The sequence below is a fragment of the Gadus macrocephalus genome, chromosome 3 (genome assembly GCF_031168955.1).
Source record: "Gadus macrocephalus chromosome 3, ASM3116895v1".
Classification (NCBI taxonomy): Eukaryota; Metazoa; Chordata; class Actinopteri; order Gadiformes; family Gadidae; genus Gadus; species Gadus macrocephalus.
In genome coordinates this window covers 12541798-12563280 of record NC_082384.1, presented here as the reverse complement: position 1 = coordinate 12563280, position 21483 = coordinate 12541798, and the positions used below count along the sequence as shown (strand labels likewise).

Here is a 21483-nt window from a genome sequence, read left to right as displayed (position 1 = left end):
ATGAGCATTTTGCAATATTTGTACTCCAATGCTACGTAAAGCAGGCTTCTTCAGAAACCCGTAGCCTGCTACATTGAAGGGCACTGTAACAAATCCTGACCAAGACCGAAAGATGGCTCTGGAAGCCACTACGGCCCACGCAGCAGATTACTGCGTGGACCGTGGTGGCTTCCAGATCAACCCTTCGGTGGACCATTCATACACATGTATTCCGAGGATGTTTTGAAGACACTGGAGTCCCATGGCACTAGATTCCTTTGAAGACTACGTTGGTATGGGGGGGCCCAAAGGGGGCCCACCCATAGATCTTGTCAGTCAGTCATCTAACACCTGTTAAGAAAAACACACACACACACACATCACAAGATACAAATCAGCAAAGCTAGGTTAACAAACAACGGAGAAATGCATGTCAAGGTGCAAAGAGCAGGGATACTGATGGCTTATGTCCGAGGAGACAGCCCAAAAACGTCAACATTTAATAAAGGAAAATAACTTTTACTCACTGCGGTGGTCCGTTTCGAAGTGCCATGCTGGTAGCAATATTGGTCTGGGCTGCTCAGTCAAATGCCCACAAAAACAAACACGCAACAACGCATGCTTCCAGTTTGTATAAAGTGACAATAGTGATCTGCAATCTAGATCAAAAACTTTCAACCCTCCCTAAACTCAACCTCGATTGACACAGGCCGATGCAAAGTTAACCAAACCCATTGTGGTCACCTTTAATAAAGGGGGGCGTGACAGGTGATCTCAATAAGAGCTAATCAGAAAGAACACACTGTGATCGGCCATGAGTGAGACGTTCAAAACGAGAATGAGGATTTAACACCAGACGGAATTGTTACCATTCAAATTCAAATTTCTTTAATATTGGATAGGTTATGATATCAATGATTTGGGCTTTGAGTAGGCCTATATTTCTTAAATATATTTCTTAAATTTTTTCAGCCCTTCACCTTTTGATATGAAATCTATAATCTCAGCTTCTCTATAATTTGCCCAACACATATTTTATTCTTATTCTTTATTTTGCCATTCATATTGAATCTTTACTGTGTTTTATTGTACAACACAATCATCGAATAATTATTGATAATACTCTCCCATTGTGTTGATATCCATCTCCTTGGCTGCATTAAGACGAGGCTCGGGTCAGAGCAAAGATCGGGCTCCACACATGACAAGGGATAAAGTAATTTATTAGAATAAAGTAAGTATCATGAAATCTGTAAAGGGATTATTGTAGCGTATGGAAGATTAGAAAATGTGCGATTATATGGTTTGGACAGAAAACCAGTACCAAAATCACAAGGACCGACCGAGCCAGAACGGAGGAAACTTACTCAGACAGACAAAACAAATACTGGGAACAACAAACCATCTTTACCATGTTGGAAATACCCAAACAAAATGCAACAAACCAAACCTGAACAGCAAACCAACATATGTGACCAACCAACTGAACTACTGACCAAACACACAATTCTTTCGACTAGCCTATGTATATGGGCAGTGGAAAGTGTGCTGTGGGGATGTTGAATAGTGTTAACATAAAACAAAACATGAAACCAATCCAAAGGTCCAAAACCTTAAGGAACCACCCTAAACAGAACCCAAGCCCACCTGCCTCTGTGGAAAGAGAGAGAGACTGGCTAAAGCCTGCATGGCAGACCTGCACAGGTGCACCTCATCAGCTGACAAGCCTCTCAGCCCCGCCCACTGGCTACCTGTAGTAGGCAAACACAGAGGACCCAGCAGACGAAGGAGAGAGAGAGCAGTCACAGCTGTCACATCTGTTGCCTGAAGATTCTTTGTTTGTCTCCAACAAAACCTTCCAAACAGATGAATCATTGGCTCATCCCAGAAGTGTCAAATTACTTTTGTGTGTCAAAACGGGCAGGGTGGTCGTGGACTCCTGAAAAATACTATGGTTGTTTTGTATGTAGAATAAAATGCCATTGTACATTTAAGAAAAAAAGGGAAGACTTTCACAATGCAGGATTCTGGGAATGCAGTGATGGAATCACGATAACACCTGTTCCCTAATAAATGTGTGTGTGGTTGCAACCACACACACACACACACACACACACACACACACACACACACACACACACACACACACACACACACACACACACACACACACACACACACACACACACACACACACACCTCTTGCAGGCAGACTGACCCGGGGATTCCACCGGACGCGCTACGGCAACGTTACGGCTGCGGCACGTCTTGGCCGCGACTTTGCCCTGCTTGCATTTCCACCGGGGGTGTAATACGGCAGCGCAACGCTGCCTTGCGAGCCAGCCGTATTCCCGCGAGGTCACGAGATCCCGCGATAATCCTAAACCTAATGTACTCACCTTCCACTCCCAAAACTACTGCAATTAAATGCCAGGCTTTGTCCTTTCTGACATTGTTCTTATAAAAAGGATGATTTGTGACCCTTTGATGGATTGACTGCTGACCTGGTGCCACCGGTCATGACGTAATAATGTTGGTGTTTTATTTATTGTGTTTTATTTTGAACATTGACCGGAATGCTCTATGGCTTTTACTTTTTCACTTCCTGCCCTGATCGATCTGCTCTGTTGACGCGGTTCAGCAACGGCTTGCGGTAAAAATAGAAATGCTACGGAATGATAGCGCTGCGGCACAGCGAGCCGCTCCTGGGACGTTGCTGAGACGTTCCGCAGCCGCGCCCTGTGGAAATGGTCTCATTGATTAAAGGCCTCCACACACCGGCGCCGCAGCGTCGCGTCAAAAAGTCTGCCCCCATTATTCCGGGTGTACTAGCACACACCGGCGCCGACTAGCCGCGCGGCAGCGTTCCGCGCCGCGCCGCCCAACTAGGGGATTATCACGCTTGATTGACACGTCTCTATTGGCCAGTCTCGATCGGAGTGACAGCTTGGCAACATCCACAGTTAGTAACGAGAGAGGGAGTTCTATTTAATGTAGGCTACGCCGTTTAGGCTTCGCCTTATGGGCTTGTCCCGTGCGCGCGCTTGCGCGCCCTGAAAATTCCGTAGGCTTCCCTGTCAGCCGACAAGGAGACCATGGCAGAGGAGAGCAGGGCGATGTTGTTGACCGCCGCCGCAGATTGAGAGGCACAAACGAAGACCCTGTCCGTTAGGCCGACAATCTGCTTCTGGAGGCGGTCGGGGGGCAGCGGCTTTTCGGATGTTGCCAAGCTGTCACTCCGATCGAGACTGGCCAATAGAGACGTGTTTTACATCTTTCGGCATAGGTCCCGCCCACGAGATTCAGCTCAACAGCAAGCAAAGCTTTTGGATTCGCAAGCAAAACTTTAGGATTCGCAAACAAAACTTTTGGATTTGCAAACAAAACTTTTGAGTTAAAAGTGACCAAGGATTTGACCACTTTCTTCCAGAAATAACGCAAGACTGAACTCTTTCCGTATATTGGGGACAGAGGTCACCCTAGGTTAGGGAACCAACATGTTTTGTCCTATGAAGGTGTGCCTTCGGCTGTATTGCTGTTTTTCTGTTGGCAATGTAGTGTGTCTTTGGAACAATTGTGTAATGAATTATCTTTGGCACTATTTAGATTATTACCTGACCACATTTACTGAAGCAATTTAGCATAAACCTCAACTTTTAAAGCAATTAGCATCTGACTGGAAGTGTGCAGAAACGTATTATCTTTCCAGGCTGTTGGACTGGAAAACTAAATTATTAACAGCATATAGAATATTTGAATTGAAATTATCACTTACTAAACTGAAACGTTAAATAATGGGATCAGCTAGACAGACAGATTTTCATATTGTTTTAGAAGCTCTGAGGATGGACATGGAACCACAAGCAGGTTTATGGTGATGATTTATTTATCTGCGACAGTCACTCTGCATTGGCAATCAAACCAATGTTAGGCAATCAATATTAAAACTGCACAGTAAGATATTGATGCATCTTATTCAGCATTCATAACTTTATCAGACTCAACGGCATTAACATTGACTGCAGTGTAAGCCACACCATTGTAGTTGCCGGTGGATTTGAAGTTCAGCTCGCTGCCATTCATGCATCTGATCTTCACTGTGGCCGAGTAGGGGAGGTCGATGACTGCTCGTCCCACTGACACGTCAACTGAAATGGTCTTTCCTGCCGGGACCGTAACATTGATCTCATCTGATTCGGTTATGGTCTCGGAGGAGGTCATGGAGGAGGAGTGCTCCGCTCCCGCGGTCACGCTATACCCACCAGACACCTCCACCACTTCCGGGATCCCTGCCGTAACACTCATGCTGACGGTGCCCTCAATCTTAACCGTGTTGCTCCAGGTGGTAGACTTGGTCACAGATCTGCTGTACGCCAGTTTATGCTCTTGAGCCTCAGTAGTGTCGTTGTGATAAGACACAGCCTTGATGTATTCTTTGTTGATCTACAAACACACAAAAAAAAATGCATATTGTTCAGGCAACACACAAAATAATACTTAATAACCAGTACAGAAAATATCAACTCATTTATTTAGTCTAACATTTAGACTTTAACACTTTATTAATCTCCCAGGGGAGAAATTCAAAAGATTTAAGTGCTGACACTATTTTATTGACCTAATGAAATTAAACAAAATACATAACTGTCAACCCCTTATCTTTCAATTGCTTTTCGGAGTTAATAAAGAAACTCTTGTTAATTGAAATGTATTGACCCACTTAGCCTGCCATATTCAGACTCAGGTCTTCCACACATAGCAGCACTCACCTTGGGTGTGTACAGGGCCAGGGTGGGATAGGTCATGTCGGTTAGCACTGACGACTTGATAGCATTGATGAAGAGGAATCCCAAACAGTCGATGTCTGAGCCAGCCTGCCCCTGCAACCCCAGGCAGACTCCAGACCCCACATCGATAGAGTACTCGGTCTTCAGTCCCCAATCACTCATTTTCTCGAAGAACGTGTTTCCAGAACTCGTCTTGAACTTGATAGCACCCAGACGTGATCCGGCACCGTTCCCCCACAGGGACAGCTTGGTGATGCTCTCGTCAGGTTTGAACGTAAACTCACGGAAACTGTTACCCTTTCCAAAGGTCTGCACACGCCCGTCGGTCAGTTCTGCCCGCAACGCTTTAATCTGCCAGCCTCCCACTTCCACTCCAATCTTCTTGAGGGTGGCACCATTGTCACGGCCAGTGAAATCAAACTCATGGCCTCCCCGTCCACCGATGAGTTGCAGTGTAGTCGCCGATGCCATGTTTAATAACCTTGAAAAGAAATGTGCATTAATGTTCATGTATTTTCATGTATATTCATGTAATTCATGTATCCTCCAAATGCTCGACAAAAGATTCAGACATTTGGAGCTGTAAAAGGAAATCAAAGGACAAGATCCAAGGGCGAAAATTATGGACAACCAAAGCTGGCGGTGTTTATATATAAAATACAAAAATTAAAAGGGTTGGCGTCAGCACTATGCCATTTCCTATGCTAACACATAGTATGAATATTACCGTACATGTATAAACATTACCAGGCCATTGAATAACGCGCACACACACAGTGTGTGTGTGTGTGTGTGTGTGTGTGTGTGTGTGTGTGTGTGTGTGTGTGTGTGTGCGCGCGTCGTAATCGGTAGAATTTCCGGTGGATCGTTAACGTTTTGGGGCTGCCGGGGATGATTACTGCAGGATAACAATATTGTGTTTATAAAAGTTCCTTGCTACGCTGTCCGGCCAGCCAGAGCTGTGCGCTCGCAGCCTCTGACTCACTGTCACTGAGTGAGTCCCACATACAAACACACGCAAGCACTCACAAACTTTTAACGTCGCAACCAAGTGAAATCAAAATCATGTTATTTAACGTATGGCCTTGCTGCCCCGGCATGTGGCCTTTTGTGCCCTACAAAATTGCCCCGCTGCAGCCCAAGTGGCCTTGCCCCTAAAAACACGAAATTCCCGACCTGCAGGGTACAATATAGCTAATGGGGATTAGTAATGTGTGGGTTGATTCCGGTCATGCGCAATGAGTGCACTCTGAGGTAGGTAGACGGACAGGTAGGCCATCCAGTTTAATTACTTGCTCTAAAAATAATTCCACGGTTCTGGACCTCGGCGACCTCAGAGCTGGCTACGGGCATCATATGAAGCAGAATTTACTTATATTAGAAGCCAGCGAGCATGACTGTTCCCCTTTAAGAGGTACGATGTAAGAGCTGTTATTGTTGTGTAGTTGGAGTTGACTGCACCTGCCTCTGTATCACTGCAAAAAAACGCAAGCAAGAATTACAGTAAATTAAATGCAGGATTTTACTGTTGTTGGTTGGTAGTTGGTTGAGGCGGAGTTCATTCTGAACTATTTTGTTTCAAACTGCAACGATTATTTTCCTTACGGATTATTCTGCAGATTATTTTCTCCATTAATTGATTGATTCTTTAGTTCATAGAAATTCAGAAACTAGTGAGAAATACCGTCAGGATTACCCAGAAATCAAAATCCCATAGATCCCGGTTAGACCACCCTGGATCCTCCTTACCTGTGCTGGTTGCTCCGCTCTGGTCTTTCTTCCCTTTCCAGGACCTAATGGAATCGTCAGTATGGATCTGACCTCACTGTAGAGAGCTCTTTGTGAGTCTTCTCTTATAGCCGACCCTAACCACGCCCCTCTGCCCACACAACACTGCAGTGAACAACCAGATGTTCGGTGAGAAAAGTAGAGTGAAGTTAAGACAAGTTGTCTGCCAGTTAACAGTTTAATTGGCACAGTTTTTGGCACCGCAAAGGTGGAACAAGATCCACACACAGACATTCTCGCTCACACACATACGCCACTCTCGTAACGCCACCCCCACTCTGGATGACAATCAAAACAGATTTTTCCCTCCAGCACAATAATTCACCAACATGTCCATACAGATATACAGCCCCCATACACATTCAATCTAGTTCAAAGGGTGCAGTATAACTAGTAGGCGTCGATTTAAGAGGAATGACGATAAAGTGTAGCTTGTAATGCAAAGGCAAGAATTGAACAGTGTGTTGCGTTTAGTGCACATATAACAGTTGGCAGAACAAATTCTGAAAAGGCATTACAATACCCATCGTTCAGACTACGAGTAGAAGATATAATTAGCATTTTAAAGGCACCCAGTGCAACTTTATGTAAACATTCAATGAAAAATAAACATTCCATTTCTAGTCTTTTTTACACGTAGTAAGTTTCAATAACTCCATACCATTACATATCGACATTCAAGGAGCAAAGATGAGACGTCGTTGTGTGGTGAGAACTGATAGAAAATCGTAAACAACAACAATCGCCGGTGGGGAGAAGCCATTTTTCCATTGACTGGAAGCCTGCTTTATTTATTGTAGGTTACAAAAAATAAAGAAAATGGCGGCATTGTTGTTGTTATCGATTTTGTATCAGTTCTCACCACACAACGACGTCTCATCTTTGCTGCTTAAATGTCGGTATGTAATGGTATGGAGTTATTGAAACTTACTACGTGTAAAAAAGACTAGAAATTGAATGTTTATTTTTAAGCCTCGAAAGTTGCACTGGGTGCTGTCACGTTAAAATTGTACCGGGGGCGAAAATTGTACCGGCCTACGTCATCGTTTGTTTACATCCTGACAACCTGCCCGGCAACAGACGACGCGATGCAGAAAACATGTTTCCAAACGACGAAATAACATAATACAGATAGCGGATCGCTATCTGTATTATAATAGATAGCGATAACACTTGTTTTTACTTTATATTTGTATTGTTTTTAATTGTTTAATCGAAACAATAAAAAAATGTGCCCGCAAAACGGGCGATCGCGTCAAATGACGCGTCAAATCACGTAGGAAGGTTCTTGAACATTCTAGACTATGAAACCTGCTTAAAACACTCAGTTTACTAGCTAAATTCGATTAAACAATTCAATACAATACAAATATAAAGTAAAAACAAGTGTTATCTAGCGATCCGTTATCTGTATTATGTTTCAAGAACCCTCCTACGTCATTTGACGCGATCGCCCGTTTCGCGGGCAAAACATTTGTCATTTGACGCGATCGCCTGTTTCGCGGGCAAATTTTTTTATTGTTTCGATTAAACAATTAAATACAATACAAATATAAAGTAAAAACAAGTGTTATCGCTATCTATCATAATACAGATAGCGATCCGCTATCTGTATTATGTTATTTCGTCGTTTGGAAACATGTTTTCTGCATCGCGTCGTCTGTTGCCGGGCAGGTTGTCAGGATGTAAACAAACGATGACGTAGGCCGGTACAATTTTCGCCCCCGGTACAATTTTAACGTGACAGTGCCTTTAAGGATAATAGTAGTTCTCTGTAATTACTCAAAATATTAACAGAAAAATGCAAACCTGCAGAACCAAATGCAGTTTACCCCATAGTGCATACAACAAGCATTACGTCAAGTTTTTCTTTATTTTTTTTAAGTATAGAAAATAACAATTAGCTGGAAGAGCCTATAACAGTTGACTTTGTATCAAACATATATATATATATATATTCTTTACCAAGAGAAATACAAAACATAAGCAATAAGCAACTTGATGAAGAGAAAGTTCTCTCACGGACACGTCGGACAGCGAAATATTTGATTTAATCTTAAGGCATGATCATGGGAAAAGTACTGGCAGCAAAGTTTACCAAGAATACATTCGACGAGACAATAGATTCACAAGATTCTTATAGGGAACATTTTCATTGTGGGAAGGGAGTGGGAGTGACCTTAGGCCAAGTAAATTTGTAATACAATGGGTAGGGCTTTGACTTCGAACTTCGTAATTCGAATATAATTCGAATATCAAAAAATAAATCAAAATTCGAATGAATATTAGGCAGCCCTTAATATTCGAACCTGTTATGGGCAGGCCAAGAGGGAGAGACGTCGGAGAACCCGACGCAGTCTATTCATAATATTGTAATGACCACGGAAGAGGCAGTGAATGAAGTATTGATTAGACAGCGATTAATCAGAAACCCAATAAACCGTTGGAACACGCAAGACCGGTAACCATAGCAACGCCGGTAAACAAACCTCGCAAAACCCAATCCAGGGCTGAATCCGAATACTCATACTTATAGTATGCATTTTGTAGTACGCCACAAATATAGCGCGTCCGAATGCTCAGTACGCATTGTGTAGTACGGAAAACGTTAAAGAATGCGTACTACCCATTGGTACTACCGCCACAGTATACAACGGTAGGTCACTACGCTATCCCACAAAGCAACCGGAGTCTGGTAACGAACGAAGAAGTGATGGCTGACCCGACACTACCAACAGCGGCTTAGAAAGACGTTGTAGAAAGCGGCGAAAAAATAGTCATTAAAAAGAGTAAAAAAGTAAAGTAAGTCATTAAGTAAAAAGAGACATTTTTAATTTTATAGCAACGATGACAAGACGGAAAACAGGTAACTTATCAAGGTAGTTTTGCCGGCATCTGAGGGGAGATACGTCATCTCCAAACATCCGGTGGAGTTTCGGCGGTGTTCGGAAGCGTTCAGAAGCGTTCTACGCATTGCTGTAGACCGTACTACACTTGACAGTGTAGTACGGTCTTCAGCTATGCGTAGAACGCTTCTGTTCAGTAGACCCTGAACAGAAATAGTATGTACTAAGTATTGGGATTCAGCCCAGGTCTTACTGAAGGCATTTAATGGTCAAAATATTATTAATAAATATTTGAATATATTCGAATATTAATATTAATAAACAAACGAACTTCGAATACGATTTTTGGGCAAAAGTCAATGCCCTAACAATGGGTGGGTATTGGACATGTCTGCAGGTTTGGCTCTAAATGAGTTTACACAACAAAGAAGTCAGTCGATTGGCCTGGTCACAAAACCAGACTTACTGGCTCCAGTGGGAACTTGAATACGAATTAACTTAACCTCTCTCAGTTTAAGAGAGGAAGGGATTTGTTTTAAAGGCACCCAGTGCAACATTATGTAAACATTCAATGAAAAATAAACATTCAATTTCTAGTCTTTTTTACACGTAGTAAGTTGTTGTTTACGATTTTCTATCAGTTCTCACCACACAACGACGTCTCATCTTTGCTCCTTGAATGTCGGTATGTAATGGTATGGAGTTATTGAAACTTACTACGTGTAAAAAAGACTAGAAATTGAATGTTTATTTTTAAGCCTCGAAAGTTGCACTGGGTGCCTTTAAGTTACAGGGAGAATGTATACAGTTCCTTCTAATGTAATAATTATATAAACAAGGTTAATATAATTTGTATGTGATTGTATATTTATAGTTATGATTGATATTTCCACGACACAACTTATTATTGTTTTTAAACATTGTAAACATTGCCCTTAAAGTCCTGGAACTGCCCATGAACACGGGCGCTCAGTGAGCCGGGCGCTCAGTGAGCCACCCACTCACCAAACTGAGTCGGTGGTCTACGCCTGCGCTGGGGCCTTTGAGAACGAGGGCTCTGAGGCTGCTGCACCGCCGCACAACCCCCACTGTCCTTTAACTCCACAGGAACGGAGTCAAGGTGAGAAGCAGCAGCTACAGGGATGTCCACAGCTGGATCTGATGAGGGAAAGCTGGAGCTGTCATCAGTGTTGGAGAAGAGCTGGGGCAGACCCAGTAGAGTGTCAGCAGGATCTACGTCGTCTGGGGGTGACACCTCCATTGGTGTCCAGCTCTGGGCTTGCTCCAGGGCCCAAGTATTGTCCAGTGGGTCCCAGCAGCGATAAGGCTTTAGCTGATATTGGTGACCCACCTTTACTTTAGTCTTTGGCCCTTTCTGGATTCGATAAACCAGGTCGTCCAACTGACCCAGAACGAAGAATGGCCCTTCGTAAGATGGGAGGAACTTCCTCACTCTGTTCTTGAATTTTTTTGTTCCTTTGATGAGGTACCACACAGCATCACCAACGTTGTAATGTGTGCGGCAACAGTTCTTGTCATATTGTCTCTTTGCACGTTCCACAGACTCTCCGAGAGCATCTCTGGTGATTTGGTGCGCCAGCTCCAGTCGCTCTCGAAGGTGCTGGACATACTCAGGGGCTGAGGGAGCTGGTTCAGGGTCCGGCGGCAGGCCGGATACAAGGTCTACTGGCTCACTCACTTCCCGGCCAAACATCATGTAGTTCGGGGTGAAACCAGTTGAACTGTGCTTTGTTGCTCTGTAGGCCATGACAGCGTAGGGAATCATGAGGTCCCAATCCCAGTGGCAACGTTCGGCTGTCGCGGCCAGGATCTTTTGCAGAGTGGCATTGAACCTTTCAACTTGCCCATCGGACTGAGGACGGAAAGGTGTGGTGTGTGTTTCGTCGATCCCGAACAGCTTGCACATTTCCTGGAACACCTCAGACTCGAAGTTCCGGCCTTGGTCGCTGTGCAGTGTCTGCGGGGCTCCATAGCGACACACCCACTCGGAGGCGAGCACTTCAGCCACAGTTAAGCTTGTTCGTTAGGTAGGGGAAAACCTTCGACCCATTTTGTAAAATAGTCCTGTATTACCAGCACATATCTTTTGTGGCGTTCAGTCTCATTCAGTGGCCCCATAATATCCAAAGCGATGCGCTCCATAGGCGCTCGGACTCGAACAGTGCCCATGGGGGCTTGTGGTGTCTTCCATGGCCTGGCTTTTGATGCGCAGCTGGTGCAGTTGTTACACCACAGGGCGACGTCCTCCCTCATTCTGTACCAGAAGTATCGGGTTTGCAGCCAAGCTATCGTGCGCTCTACACCAAAATGTCTGCCAACTTCTCCCTCATGCATCTGCCTCATGATGTCTGGCCGGAAGGTGCGGGGAAGCACTACTTGTGGATATAATTGGGTATCGTCCAGGCAGTAGAAGCGTCTAACTAGCACTCCGTCTCTGATGTAGAGGCATTTCCACTGGCTCCAATATGTCTTTGTGGCTGGGCTGCATGGTGAGACTGTTACCCATGCAGGACGCTCTCCGCTGGTTTCCAACCAGGTTCTGATGGGTGCAATGTCTGCGTCGTCTTCCTGGGCTTGTCGCAGCTCCTCCAGGGACCAACCACCAAACAGTTCATTTTCTTTTGACTTAGTCAGGTATATTTTCTCGGGGGACTTTAAGTTGTTAAGAGTCAGCTGGCAGGGCCTTGTCTACCCCCACTAGACTTGCTTCTGCGGGAGCTGGGTGTCTCTCTACCCCCACTGGACTCAGCATCGCCTGGTTGATGTCAGAGTCCAAATTGCACTGCACAGCCTGGTGACTGATGTTCAACTGAGGAGGAGATGGGCTGGGGAGCTTACAAGGACAGGACTGACGGCAGGGTCTCCGGGAGAGGCTGTCTGCGTTGCCGTGAAGCTGGCCAGGGCGATGGATGATCTCGAAGTTGTATTCGCCAAGTCTCTCGAGCCACCTGGCGAGCTGTCCCTCAAGCTCCTTCATCCTTGTTAGCCACCGAAGGCTGCTGTGGTCGGTGCGCACCGTGAAGCGCCGCCCTAGGAGATACTGGCGAAAGTGTGACGTGAAGTCGACCACGGCTAGCAGTTCTCGCCGTGTGGTACAGTAATTCTGTTCAGTTGTGGACAGCTTGCGGCTTCCATAGGCTAGCACACGTTCCACACCCTGCTGAACCTGCGAGAGAACAGCGCCGATACCGACGTCGCTGGCGTCTGTGTCTAGTATCATGTTGCCTTGGTCGAGTGGGTAGCCCAGGATTGGCGCGGTCGTTAGCAAGCCTTTAAGTTCATTAAATGCCGCCTGGCAAACCTCAGACCAGCGAAACTGGGCATGTTTCTTGGTCAGGGCATGGAGAGGTTCTGCAATGGAAGCAAAGTCTTTAACGAACCGCCGATAGTAAGATGCAAGGCTCACAAAGCGACGGACATCTTGGATTGATGTCGGTGTTGGCCAGTCCTGCACTTTCTGGACTTTGTTGGGGTCAGTGGCCACACCTCTCTCTGAAACGATGTGCCCCAGGTAGGCTACTTGGCGGCGGAAGAGGCAGCACTTAGATGGTTTTAGCTTCAATTTAGCCTGGTCGAGACGACTGAAAACCTGGCCCAGCCGCTGCAGCATCTGCGGAACGTCGCTGCCCAAAACGATGATGTCGTCCAGGTACACCAGGCAGGTCTCCCACTGCATGCCGGACAGCACCCGGTCCATCAAGCACTGGAATGTCGCCGGGGCATTACACAGTCCAAATGGCATGACATTCCATTCAAACAGTCCACTTTTGGTGCAGAATGCTGCTGCTTTGCGTGCTCTTGGGGTCAGTTCGACTTGCCAGTAGCCGGCCGCGAGGTCAAGGGTGCTGAACCACTTGGCGTCAGAGAGGGTGTCCAGCGTGTCCTGGATGCGGGGCAGAGGATATGCATCTTTGATCGTGCAGTCATTCAGGCCTCTATAGTCTATGCAGAGGCGGTACGTCCCATCTTTTTTCTTTACCATCACTATGGGAGATGCCCAACTGCTGTTGCTGCGGCGGGCCAGCCCCGCCCCCAGGCTCTGTTGTATCTGTTGGTCAGCAGCCTGTTGTTTCTCCAACGCCATCCGGCGTGGTGGTTGCTTGACTGGGAGGCTTGGCATGGTTACGATGTCATGCTGAACCAGGCTGGTCCTGCCGAGGTCAGTGGGTCCTGTGGAGAACACATTCTCATAGGTGCACAGCAGCTGAGCTAGCCGCAGCTGCTCCTCTTGGTTAAGCTCAGTAGTGCTCTGGTCATAGAGCTCCTGTAGGTGTAGGGGGACCGGAGGGCGGCTGCTGACAGTCTGTTCAGGCTGGTTGTGGGCAACCGCGTTTGTAGGCTGCAGAACCTCTACCGGCTTTTTAATGGTTACGGCACTGTTGCCTGGGGCAACAGTGTAGCTTTGAGGGGACATGGTTGAAGTTAGAGCCCTAGTTGCATTTCTTGGTGAGGGGCAATTTCTCTTCATGTGACCCAAGCCTGAACAGTTGTGACACCGAATCTCATCCCATTTAATGTCTCTGGGGCTTTTACCTCTATATGGTGTGTGACTGTGGCTGGAAGACGCAGGTTTAAAGATGGCTGATGGGGGCGCTGTAGCCGTCTTTAATTCCTTAGTTAATTAGTAAAGACTTCAACTCCTAAGGCGTCCTGTTCAGCATCAGCCCTGTTGCTGTAGGCTACTGACACTCTCCCGTAGATGTCATCTCGCAAAACATGGAAAGCCTCACCCGGTTTGCGGACACACTGTCTCAGCTCGATAGCTACTGCAGCTGCATGCTGCGAGGAAGGGCCGTATGCAGTTTCTATCTCCGCGTATATCATTAAATATAACCCCAGCTACCGCATATCGTACGTGTGTTAAGTTTACTTTGCCAAGATTTTATTTGAGGACTCAGTGTTTCTGAAGTTGTGGAAGAAAACGCCATTCCATGTGTGAATTAGGCCATATTATCTGGCCATGAGCTGAGCCATTTGAAGTTTGAAATTCATGTAGTCATGCATCAGTCTCATCGGAGGGGCTGGGGCAGATGTCACTCCAAGGGCCCATTTATACCTAAAGGAGGCGTCGGGGGGTTTGTCAGAATGTAGGCATTTGTTTGACAAAGGAAGGCCAGGTAATATCAATAGTGTTAAACATTTGGCTCCATTGTAACAATATTTACCTTTTATTCTTGTAGAATGTATGCTTAAAGTTAACCTTACATATACTTATTATCTTAATGAACTGAGAAATAGACTGATGTCATTGACTACAGAGGGATGTCTGTCTGAGTGTTCGCTGGTCAACCCAGGACCCTCTGAGGTGTTATGAATGTCAAAGGGACAGGGCCCGTCAAGGCCCCCCACTGCTGACGCGTTTCTCTCTATACCAGTATTCCAACAGTTTGGCGGAGAATATTTTGCACCATAGTAGCAGCCTATTCAATGCGGAATGGGTTAGGACTCTGGAAACAGAGTAATATATGATCAGCTGATTCAATTGATGCCCATTGTCAAGACAACTGGGACAAATGTTGCCTTAGGTTGGATTAACAAGATCATGATTGTACTTGGTTCCATATGTTTTTTCTCCCTCTGCAGTTGAGCAGGAAATAGAATAGTGATTTTACTCTGCTACAACGACTTACGGGGGGAAACCCCTGAAATGTTTCAAAAGACAATCAGGGATACACACAGTGTATAAAATACAGTCTCCTTTGCTTTGTCTATCCATTTAACTGGCTATGCTCATTTGCAATACTCAAATAAAAATAGAGAAAACACAGATAAACCTAAAATGCTTAATGCTCACCAGTAGATTGACCTCAAAAGTGTTTGCTTTTGCAATTGGCAAACTAAAATGGCCTATTGTCACATTGAAGCCTAAAGGTGTTGTGTGAGTGATGTTTGAATGTGATCAGACATGTTGCTTTCCCATCAAAATCGATGAGAAGCACATAACGCCATCCGTCGCACGCAACAGATACTCTGTACCAGCATAAACAGAAATTCATGATATGAATGAAGATTGATATCTGAAACACCACTGTTATGTCTTCTTTACTAAATGGCTGTTTTTAAGTCTTGGGCTTGGAATTTGAGTCTCAAGCTTGATAGTAAAAGGTTCAAATCATTCTATATCCCTGCAAAATCAGTAATACATACAAGTTGTGTTGTTTTGAACAACAATGCAAAAAACAAAAAATGACATCAATGATCATTTATCAAAGCTCAAATCTGACCAAATGTCTTTGCTTTCCAGTCTCGGAAGAGAGAGACACACACACACACACACACACACACACACACACACACACACACATGGACAATTAGGTCATGTTTACTCTCAGACCCAGCCGCTCCCAGTAGTCTTGTGGTCTTGGACAAGTTGAGCAAGATGTTCAATGTATTTTCATATGTTATTCTATGATATACTACATGTATAATTGTGTGTTACATTGAAACTGTTTCCAATGTTATCTGATCAAATTCCCCAGAGTCAGCTTATAGAGCAGGGGTCTTCAATCTGTTTAGCTAGGGGTCCGTTTAGAGATCAACAACATGATGGGGGCCATAATATAAGGTAACCAGATTTCTGAGACAAAATCCGGGGACATTTACGGTTCAGAGGCGTAAAAACCTCCAAAACATGTAGGGCCCTATCTTGTATCCGGCGCAATCGACTTAATCACTGGCGCATGTGTCGTGTGGCTAGTTTGCAACTGGCGCAGAGCGTTCTTTTCCCTCCTGCGCCACGCGTCGGTAAATTAGGGAATGATCTTGCACCACAAGGGGCGTTTCGGCGAAAGGAGGAGGCGTGTTCTGGCGCAAATGTTCCCTGGTGCTATTTTGCAGTTTCAGAAAACAATTGCGCCACAAACCAGGAAATACCTGGGTTAAAGTCAGTGGCGCGTTGTTCCGATGCTACTTTAAGGGCGCATGCGTAATGTTGCTTGTGCACCTCGCGCATACACTTTGCTTCTCTCACCTACCTAGCCACACATTCTTGGTAAATTATTTGGGAAAGAACAGCTGATAGAGCGGTAATAAGTTGTACTTTTAAATCAATGCATCTGCAAAGACCATACAGCAAACAAATATTTTGCTGTACCAGTTGTCAAGACAACTGGTACAAATGTTGCCTTAGGTTGGATTAACAAATCATGATTGTACTTGGTTCCATATGTTTTTTCTGCCTCTGCAGTTGAGCAGGAAATAGAATAGTGATTTTACTTTGCATATGTTTTTCTTTTACTTATCTATTATTTTATTTTATTGTATGACAATGTTTATATGTGAAGCACTTTGAGTCCGCCTCAAAGTGCTTCACATATAAACACACACACACTCACACACACACACATGAAAAGTACTATATAAATAAAGTTGCCTTGCCCTGCCTTGCTGCAACGACTTACGGGGGGAAACCCCTGAAATGTTTCAAAAGACAATCAGGGATACACACAGTGTATAAAATACAGTCTCCTTTGTCTTGTCTATCCATTTAACTGGCTATGCTCATTTGCAATACTCAAATAAAAATAGAGAAAACACAGATCTAAACCTAAAATGCTTAATGCTCACCAGTAGATTGACCTCAAAAGTGTTTGCTTTTGCTATTGGCAAACTAAAATGGCCTATTGTCACATTGAAGCCTAAAGGTATTGTGTGAGTGATGTTTGAATGTGATCAGACATGTTGCTTTCCCATCGAAGTCGATGAGAAGCACATTCCGCCATCCATCGCACGCAACAGATACTCTGTACCAGCAAAAACAGAAATTCATGATATGAATGAAGATTGATATCTGAAACACCACTGTTATGTCTTCTTTACTAAATGGCTGTTTTTAAGTCTTGGGCTAGGAAGTCGAGTCTCAAGCTTGATAGTAAAAGGTTCAAATCATTCTACATCCCTGCAAAAGCAGTAATACATTTAAAGTTGTGTTGTTTTGAATAACAATGCAAAAAACAAAAAATGACATCAATGATCATTTATCAAAGCTCAAATCTGACCAAATTTCTTTGCTTTCCAGTCTCTGAAAAGAGAGACACACACACACACACACACACACACACACACACACACACACACACACACACACACACACACACACACACACACACACACACACGGACAATTAGGTCATGTTTACTCTCAGAACCAGCCGCTCCCAGTAGTCTTGTGGTCTTGGACAAGTTGAGCAAGATGTTCAATGTATTTTCATATGTTATTCTATGACATACTACATGTATAATTGTGTGTTACAATGAAACTGTTTCCAATGTTTCCTGATCCAATTCCCTAGAGTCAGCTTATAGAGCAGGGGTCTTCAATCTGTTTAGCTAGGGGTCCGTTTAGAGATCAACAACATGATGGGGGCCATACGTGGAGTCAGATCTTACTTGTGATGCTATTTCATGCTATGAGTTGATGTCATCATAGTTTCGTTAAAATCAGATAGCTCAACGTAATATTTTCTGGCGCCATCGTGTGGATCCTTCAGGTACTAAAGCGACCCAGGAAAGGAGTATGGAGGACGACAAAATTAGGTGTCAAAAGTATTCACATTCATTACGTGTAGATAGGCCTACTAGCGTTTAAAAATACTTCTGTAGAAGTTGAAGAATCAACTCAAGCTTTTTACTTAAGTAAAAGCATAAAAGTATTGGTTTCAAAACTACTGAAGAAAATAACGAATGTTTTAACTCAGTCTTTTTTACACTGATCAAGTGTTGTAGGCCTACCGGAAAAAAACCGAGGCAGAACTCGCTTGGGAGGCCGTGGGCCGTGGCCACGCCCTCTGAGCGTGACGGTAGGCTGTGATTATAAATACAATCAGAGAATGTCTAATATAATAATTCGTAGACGGGCTCTGATACAATACAACTACATTTCCGTAATCGTCGTATACGAAAAGGAAGCGGCGACACCCAAGAATTCTCAACCTCTGCTGCAAGGAATTCTAATTCTAAAGCTAAAATGGGTCAGACATCTAATATGCTCTTCTCTTTCAGAAAAAAATATCGGAAGATTTTTTTTGTTTTATTGTTTTATTGTCTTAACAGATTTAGACATTAAACCATTAGACATTAGTAAATAATTAGTGAGATGAACTTGATTCGAGCGAATGATTGATAAGTTAATTGTAGCTCTCGTCACAACACAGACACAGGTTGGTTTCTTTCAAAACGGGCATTCTATAATGGCACTCTTTACGCCTTTATGCCGTGAAAACTATCACAAATAAACATAACAAAACGGCATATCAGCAAATGATACAGTATTAACCAATGCACGAAATAAAACACAGAAATATGACACTAATTGGCACGTGAAAACGACATGCATAAAACAGGAAATAAAGTGCATTAAATGTAGAATACCTCGCTGGCCGCTTGTTATGAAAAGAGGTTCTTTAAAGGTTAATTTATGGTCCTTGTTTCTTGGCCGTCTGCTTTAACTTCAGGCAAACATTACAATAACGCTGCACTTAACAAGAGCACGCATGGTCAGGCTTTTACATCAATTAAACTGACGTATGGGAAACGAGGTAAAAAAACATTAGTTCCGTGCGCTTGCAGCACATTAACACTTTCTAATTACACATTACACATGGGTTAAGATACATTATATTAACATTTTAACCCAACATGAATTAATATCTATTTATTTATTACAAATGGAAGTATTGATCATTAAGTGTGCATAGCCTAATGAAAGAAAACGTATTCATGCAAGGACACTTACATTAATAATATCATTAATAACGTCATCAACTACCTGTCTAGGGTACGGAGACATCATGCAGGTAGAAATGTCCGGAGCGTCCAGCAAAACTTCGCGACAGGATAAACTGGAATACGACGGTAGGGTGCTGCTGGTCAACCAGATGAAGCCATTTCTTTTACTCAAGAGAGAGTCATGTCGTGAACGTTGTATTGCCCATTTAAAGTGAGAAGACAGTAGGCTACTGTAAACATATTATCTGTCCTAAAGGTGTAAGGGCATCGCATACAATGGCTCAAACCGATGCTCGGAGGATGGAAAAATACAAGTCCTTCATTAACAATGTGGCGGAAAAGCATGATGTTGACCCAGCTGTCATCGCTGCCATCATCTCCAGAGGGTCCCGTGCCGGGAACGTCATCTTCAACACTAACCCCCCCGGTTGGGGGGACAATTATAATGGCTTTGGACTGATGCAGGTGATAGGGCTACATTTGTGTTATAGGCTGCCCCAGCGTTATAGCAAACATGTCAAGTTCTATAATTTAAGTGTAAAGCCTTTAGTCTCAGAATGCACAGGACGCCCAATGGCAAATCTTTTTTTATTTTGTGGGAATAAATAAATGATAAAAGATACACTCCTATACAGGTTGATAAGAGATACCACGAACCGAGAGGAGCTTGGAACAGTGAGGAGCACATTGACCAAGCCACTGGGATCCTGGTTAATTTCATTCAACTGATCCAGAAGAAGTTCCCCAGCTGGAGCACAGAACAGCAGCTGAAGGGTTTGTCTCAATAATAATAATTATTATTAGTTCCCATTCTAAGTTCCCATTCTAAGTTCCCATTCCGACCTCAGAAAACCTGCACTATTTAATTTTTTGAGAATTGTGGTTAAAGCTGCAGTAGATTGATGAGTAATAAAGAGAGAGAGCAGACGAGAAGAGGGGATTATTTTAAAATTAAACAACCGAAAAAAACAACTCGCTTTTTCCTCCATCCCAAATTTTGCGCGCCACTGGGAAGTGTCAGATTCACACACTAAGTTGTGATTGAAAGGCAAGATAGATTCCCAAAAACAACCACGGAAGAGAGTCCTGATTGATCAGAAATGTGCCGGTGATCGGTCTAATTTAATGAGCAGCGCCTCTAATCTACATTCTGGCTAAACACTGTCACTGTCCTTATGTTTGACTGCAGGAGCGATCGCAGCCTACAACACTGGAGCCAGTAGAGTCGAATCTTACGAGAGTGTGGACTCACGCACCACAGGAAAAGACTACTCCAATGATGTGGTTGCCAGAGCCCAGTGGTACAAAAAAAACGGGTTTTAGAGGAATCCCTCTTGGGCAGCCCAAATGTTCTGTATTAAATAACAAATGATAATTATCATGTGTTATCATTAATTATTATTGTTTATGTTTAATAGTCGCTATATAGTCAAAAAATATGGTTTGCCTTTTTTAATTCACTCAATATCTTCATAAAGTGCCATTTTTAATTGTTGGCAAGATGGCTTTTCTAAGATATGTAAAAATATCAGCATAATACATTGAAGTATTATGCTGATAATACATAAGTGTGACTTATGTACAAACCGATGGATTTCATTCGTATCCAATGTGTTGAAATTGATATACCATTGTTTTAAATAAAAATGTATGTGCTTCCTTAATACACGGAAAGCTCCAAAAACGTGGTAGTTATGGCTTTTATATCAAGAGTACATTACTGGGTGGGGGGAGGACGTCCTCACATGTTTCCACACTCTTACCACATTCTGTTTCATGAGAAGAATTATGACCACAATGAAGACTCTTTCAGCAGCACCAGAGCTAGCCTTCATGAGGGGGAGAGGGAGAGGGGGGTGCACACACCGTATGAGACTTGGCTTTCACTCTTACTATGAGTTTGTTTATTTCAATGTTTATGAGCAGAACACAGTGTTTAATGGAAGGAAGGTCCATCTCATTGGTGTTTGATAGGGAGATATTTGGTTCAGCAGCCCCCACTTGCTGTGGCCAGAGTTCATCACCTTGATATGAAATATTACAACAGAATTTTGATGTGTCGGTCTGAGAATATGGCTGTTTTAGATATCTCTTTTCTGTGTTGAATAGTTTCTGTAAGTCCCATCCCTCTCGACCACCACGACTCTATCTCTCTATACACATTCCAAATTTGTATTAGTTATTGTACAAAAACATGAGTGGGTGGGTGACAAAAACATGAATGTCTAGTGAAAAGTGACAATCCATCTATGACGTTGGAAGGAAAGAACCGCAACATAATTGTCAGTTACATCATAGCAACGTTCCTATGCAACTTTTGGCTTTGGTTGTTTAGAC

At 43.8% G+C, this 21483-nt stretch overlaps 2 protein-coding genes across 4 annotated transcripts; one reads left to right on the top strand and one right to left on the bottom strand.

Annotated features, from left to right (window-relative positions):
* Window positions 1–3843: 3843 nt before the first annotated feature.
* Window positions 3844–18920, bottom strand: LOC132453423 (aerolysin-like protein). Of its 3 annotated transcripts, none has more exons than XM_060046236.1 (3): window positions 18790–18920; window positions 4749–5247; window positions 3844–4422 (listed from the first exon to the last, which is right to left on the bottom strand). In XM_060046236.1, the coding sequence occupies exons 2-3, from the start codon at window positions 5235–5237 to the stop codon at window positions 3952–3954; spliced, it is 960 nt and encodes a 319-aa protein (XP_059902219.1). In that variant the 5' UTR covers window positions 5238–5247; window positions 18790–18920; the 3' UTR covers window positions 3844–3951. The 3 variants fall into 3 exon arrangements, with proteins under 3 accessions (XP_059902219.1, XP_059902216.1, XP_059902218.1); XM_060046233.1 differs by lacking the exon at window positions 18790–18920 and adding an exon at window positions 6516–6755; XM_060046235.1 differs by lacking the exon at window positions 18790–18920 and adding an exon at window positions 5499–6256.
* Window positions 18272–20830, top strand: LOC132453438 (lysozyme g-like). The gene is made up of 5 exons (XM_060046257.1): window positions 18272–18389; window positions 19195–19272; window positions 19403–19611; window positions 19782–19920; window positions 20336–20830. The coding sequence occupies exons 1-5, from the start codon at window positions 18386–18388 to the stop codon at window positions 20467–20469; spliced, it is 564 nt and encodes a 187-aa protein (XP_059902240.1). The 5' UTR covers window positions 18272–18385; the 3' UTR covers window positions 20470–20830.
* The last annotated feature ends 653 nt before the right edge of the window (window positions 20831–21483 follow it).

Coding starts and splice junctions, on each gene's coding strand:
- LOC132453423 (XM_060046235.1), bottom strand. Junction 4,423..4,748: donor TGGCCCTGTACACACCCAAG/GTGAGTGCTGCT, acceptor GTGTGTTTGTAG/ATCAACAAAGAATACATCAA.
- LOC132453438 (XM_060046257.1), top strand. Junction 19,273..19,402: donor GGATAAACTGGAATACGACG/GTAGGGTGCTGC, acceptor TCTGTCCTAAAG/GTGTAAGGGCATCGCATACA. Junction 19,612..19,781: donor ATGGCTTTGGACTGATGCAG/GTGATAGGGCTA, acceptor ACTCCTATACAG/GTTGATAAGAGATACCACGA.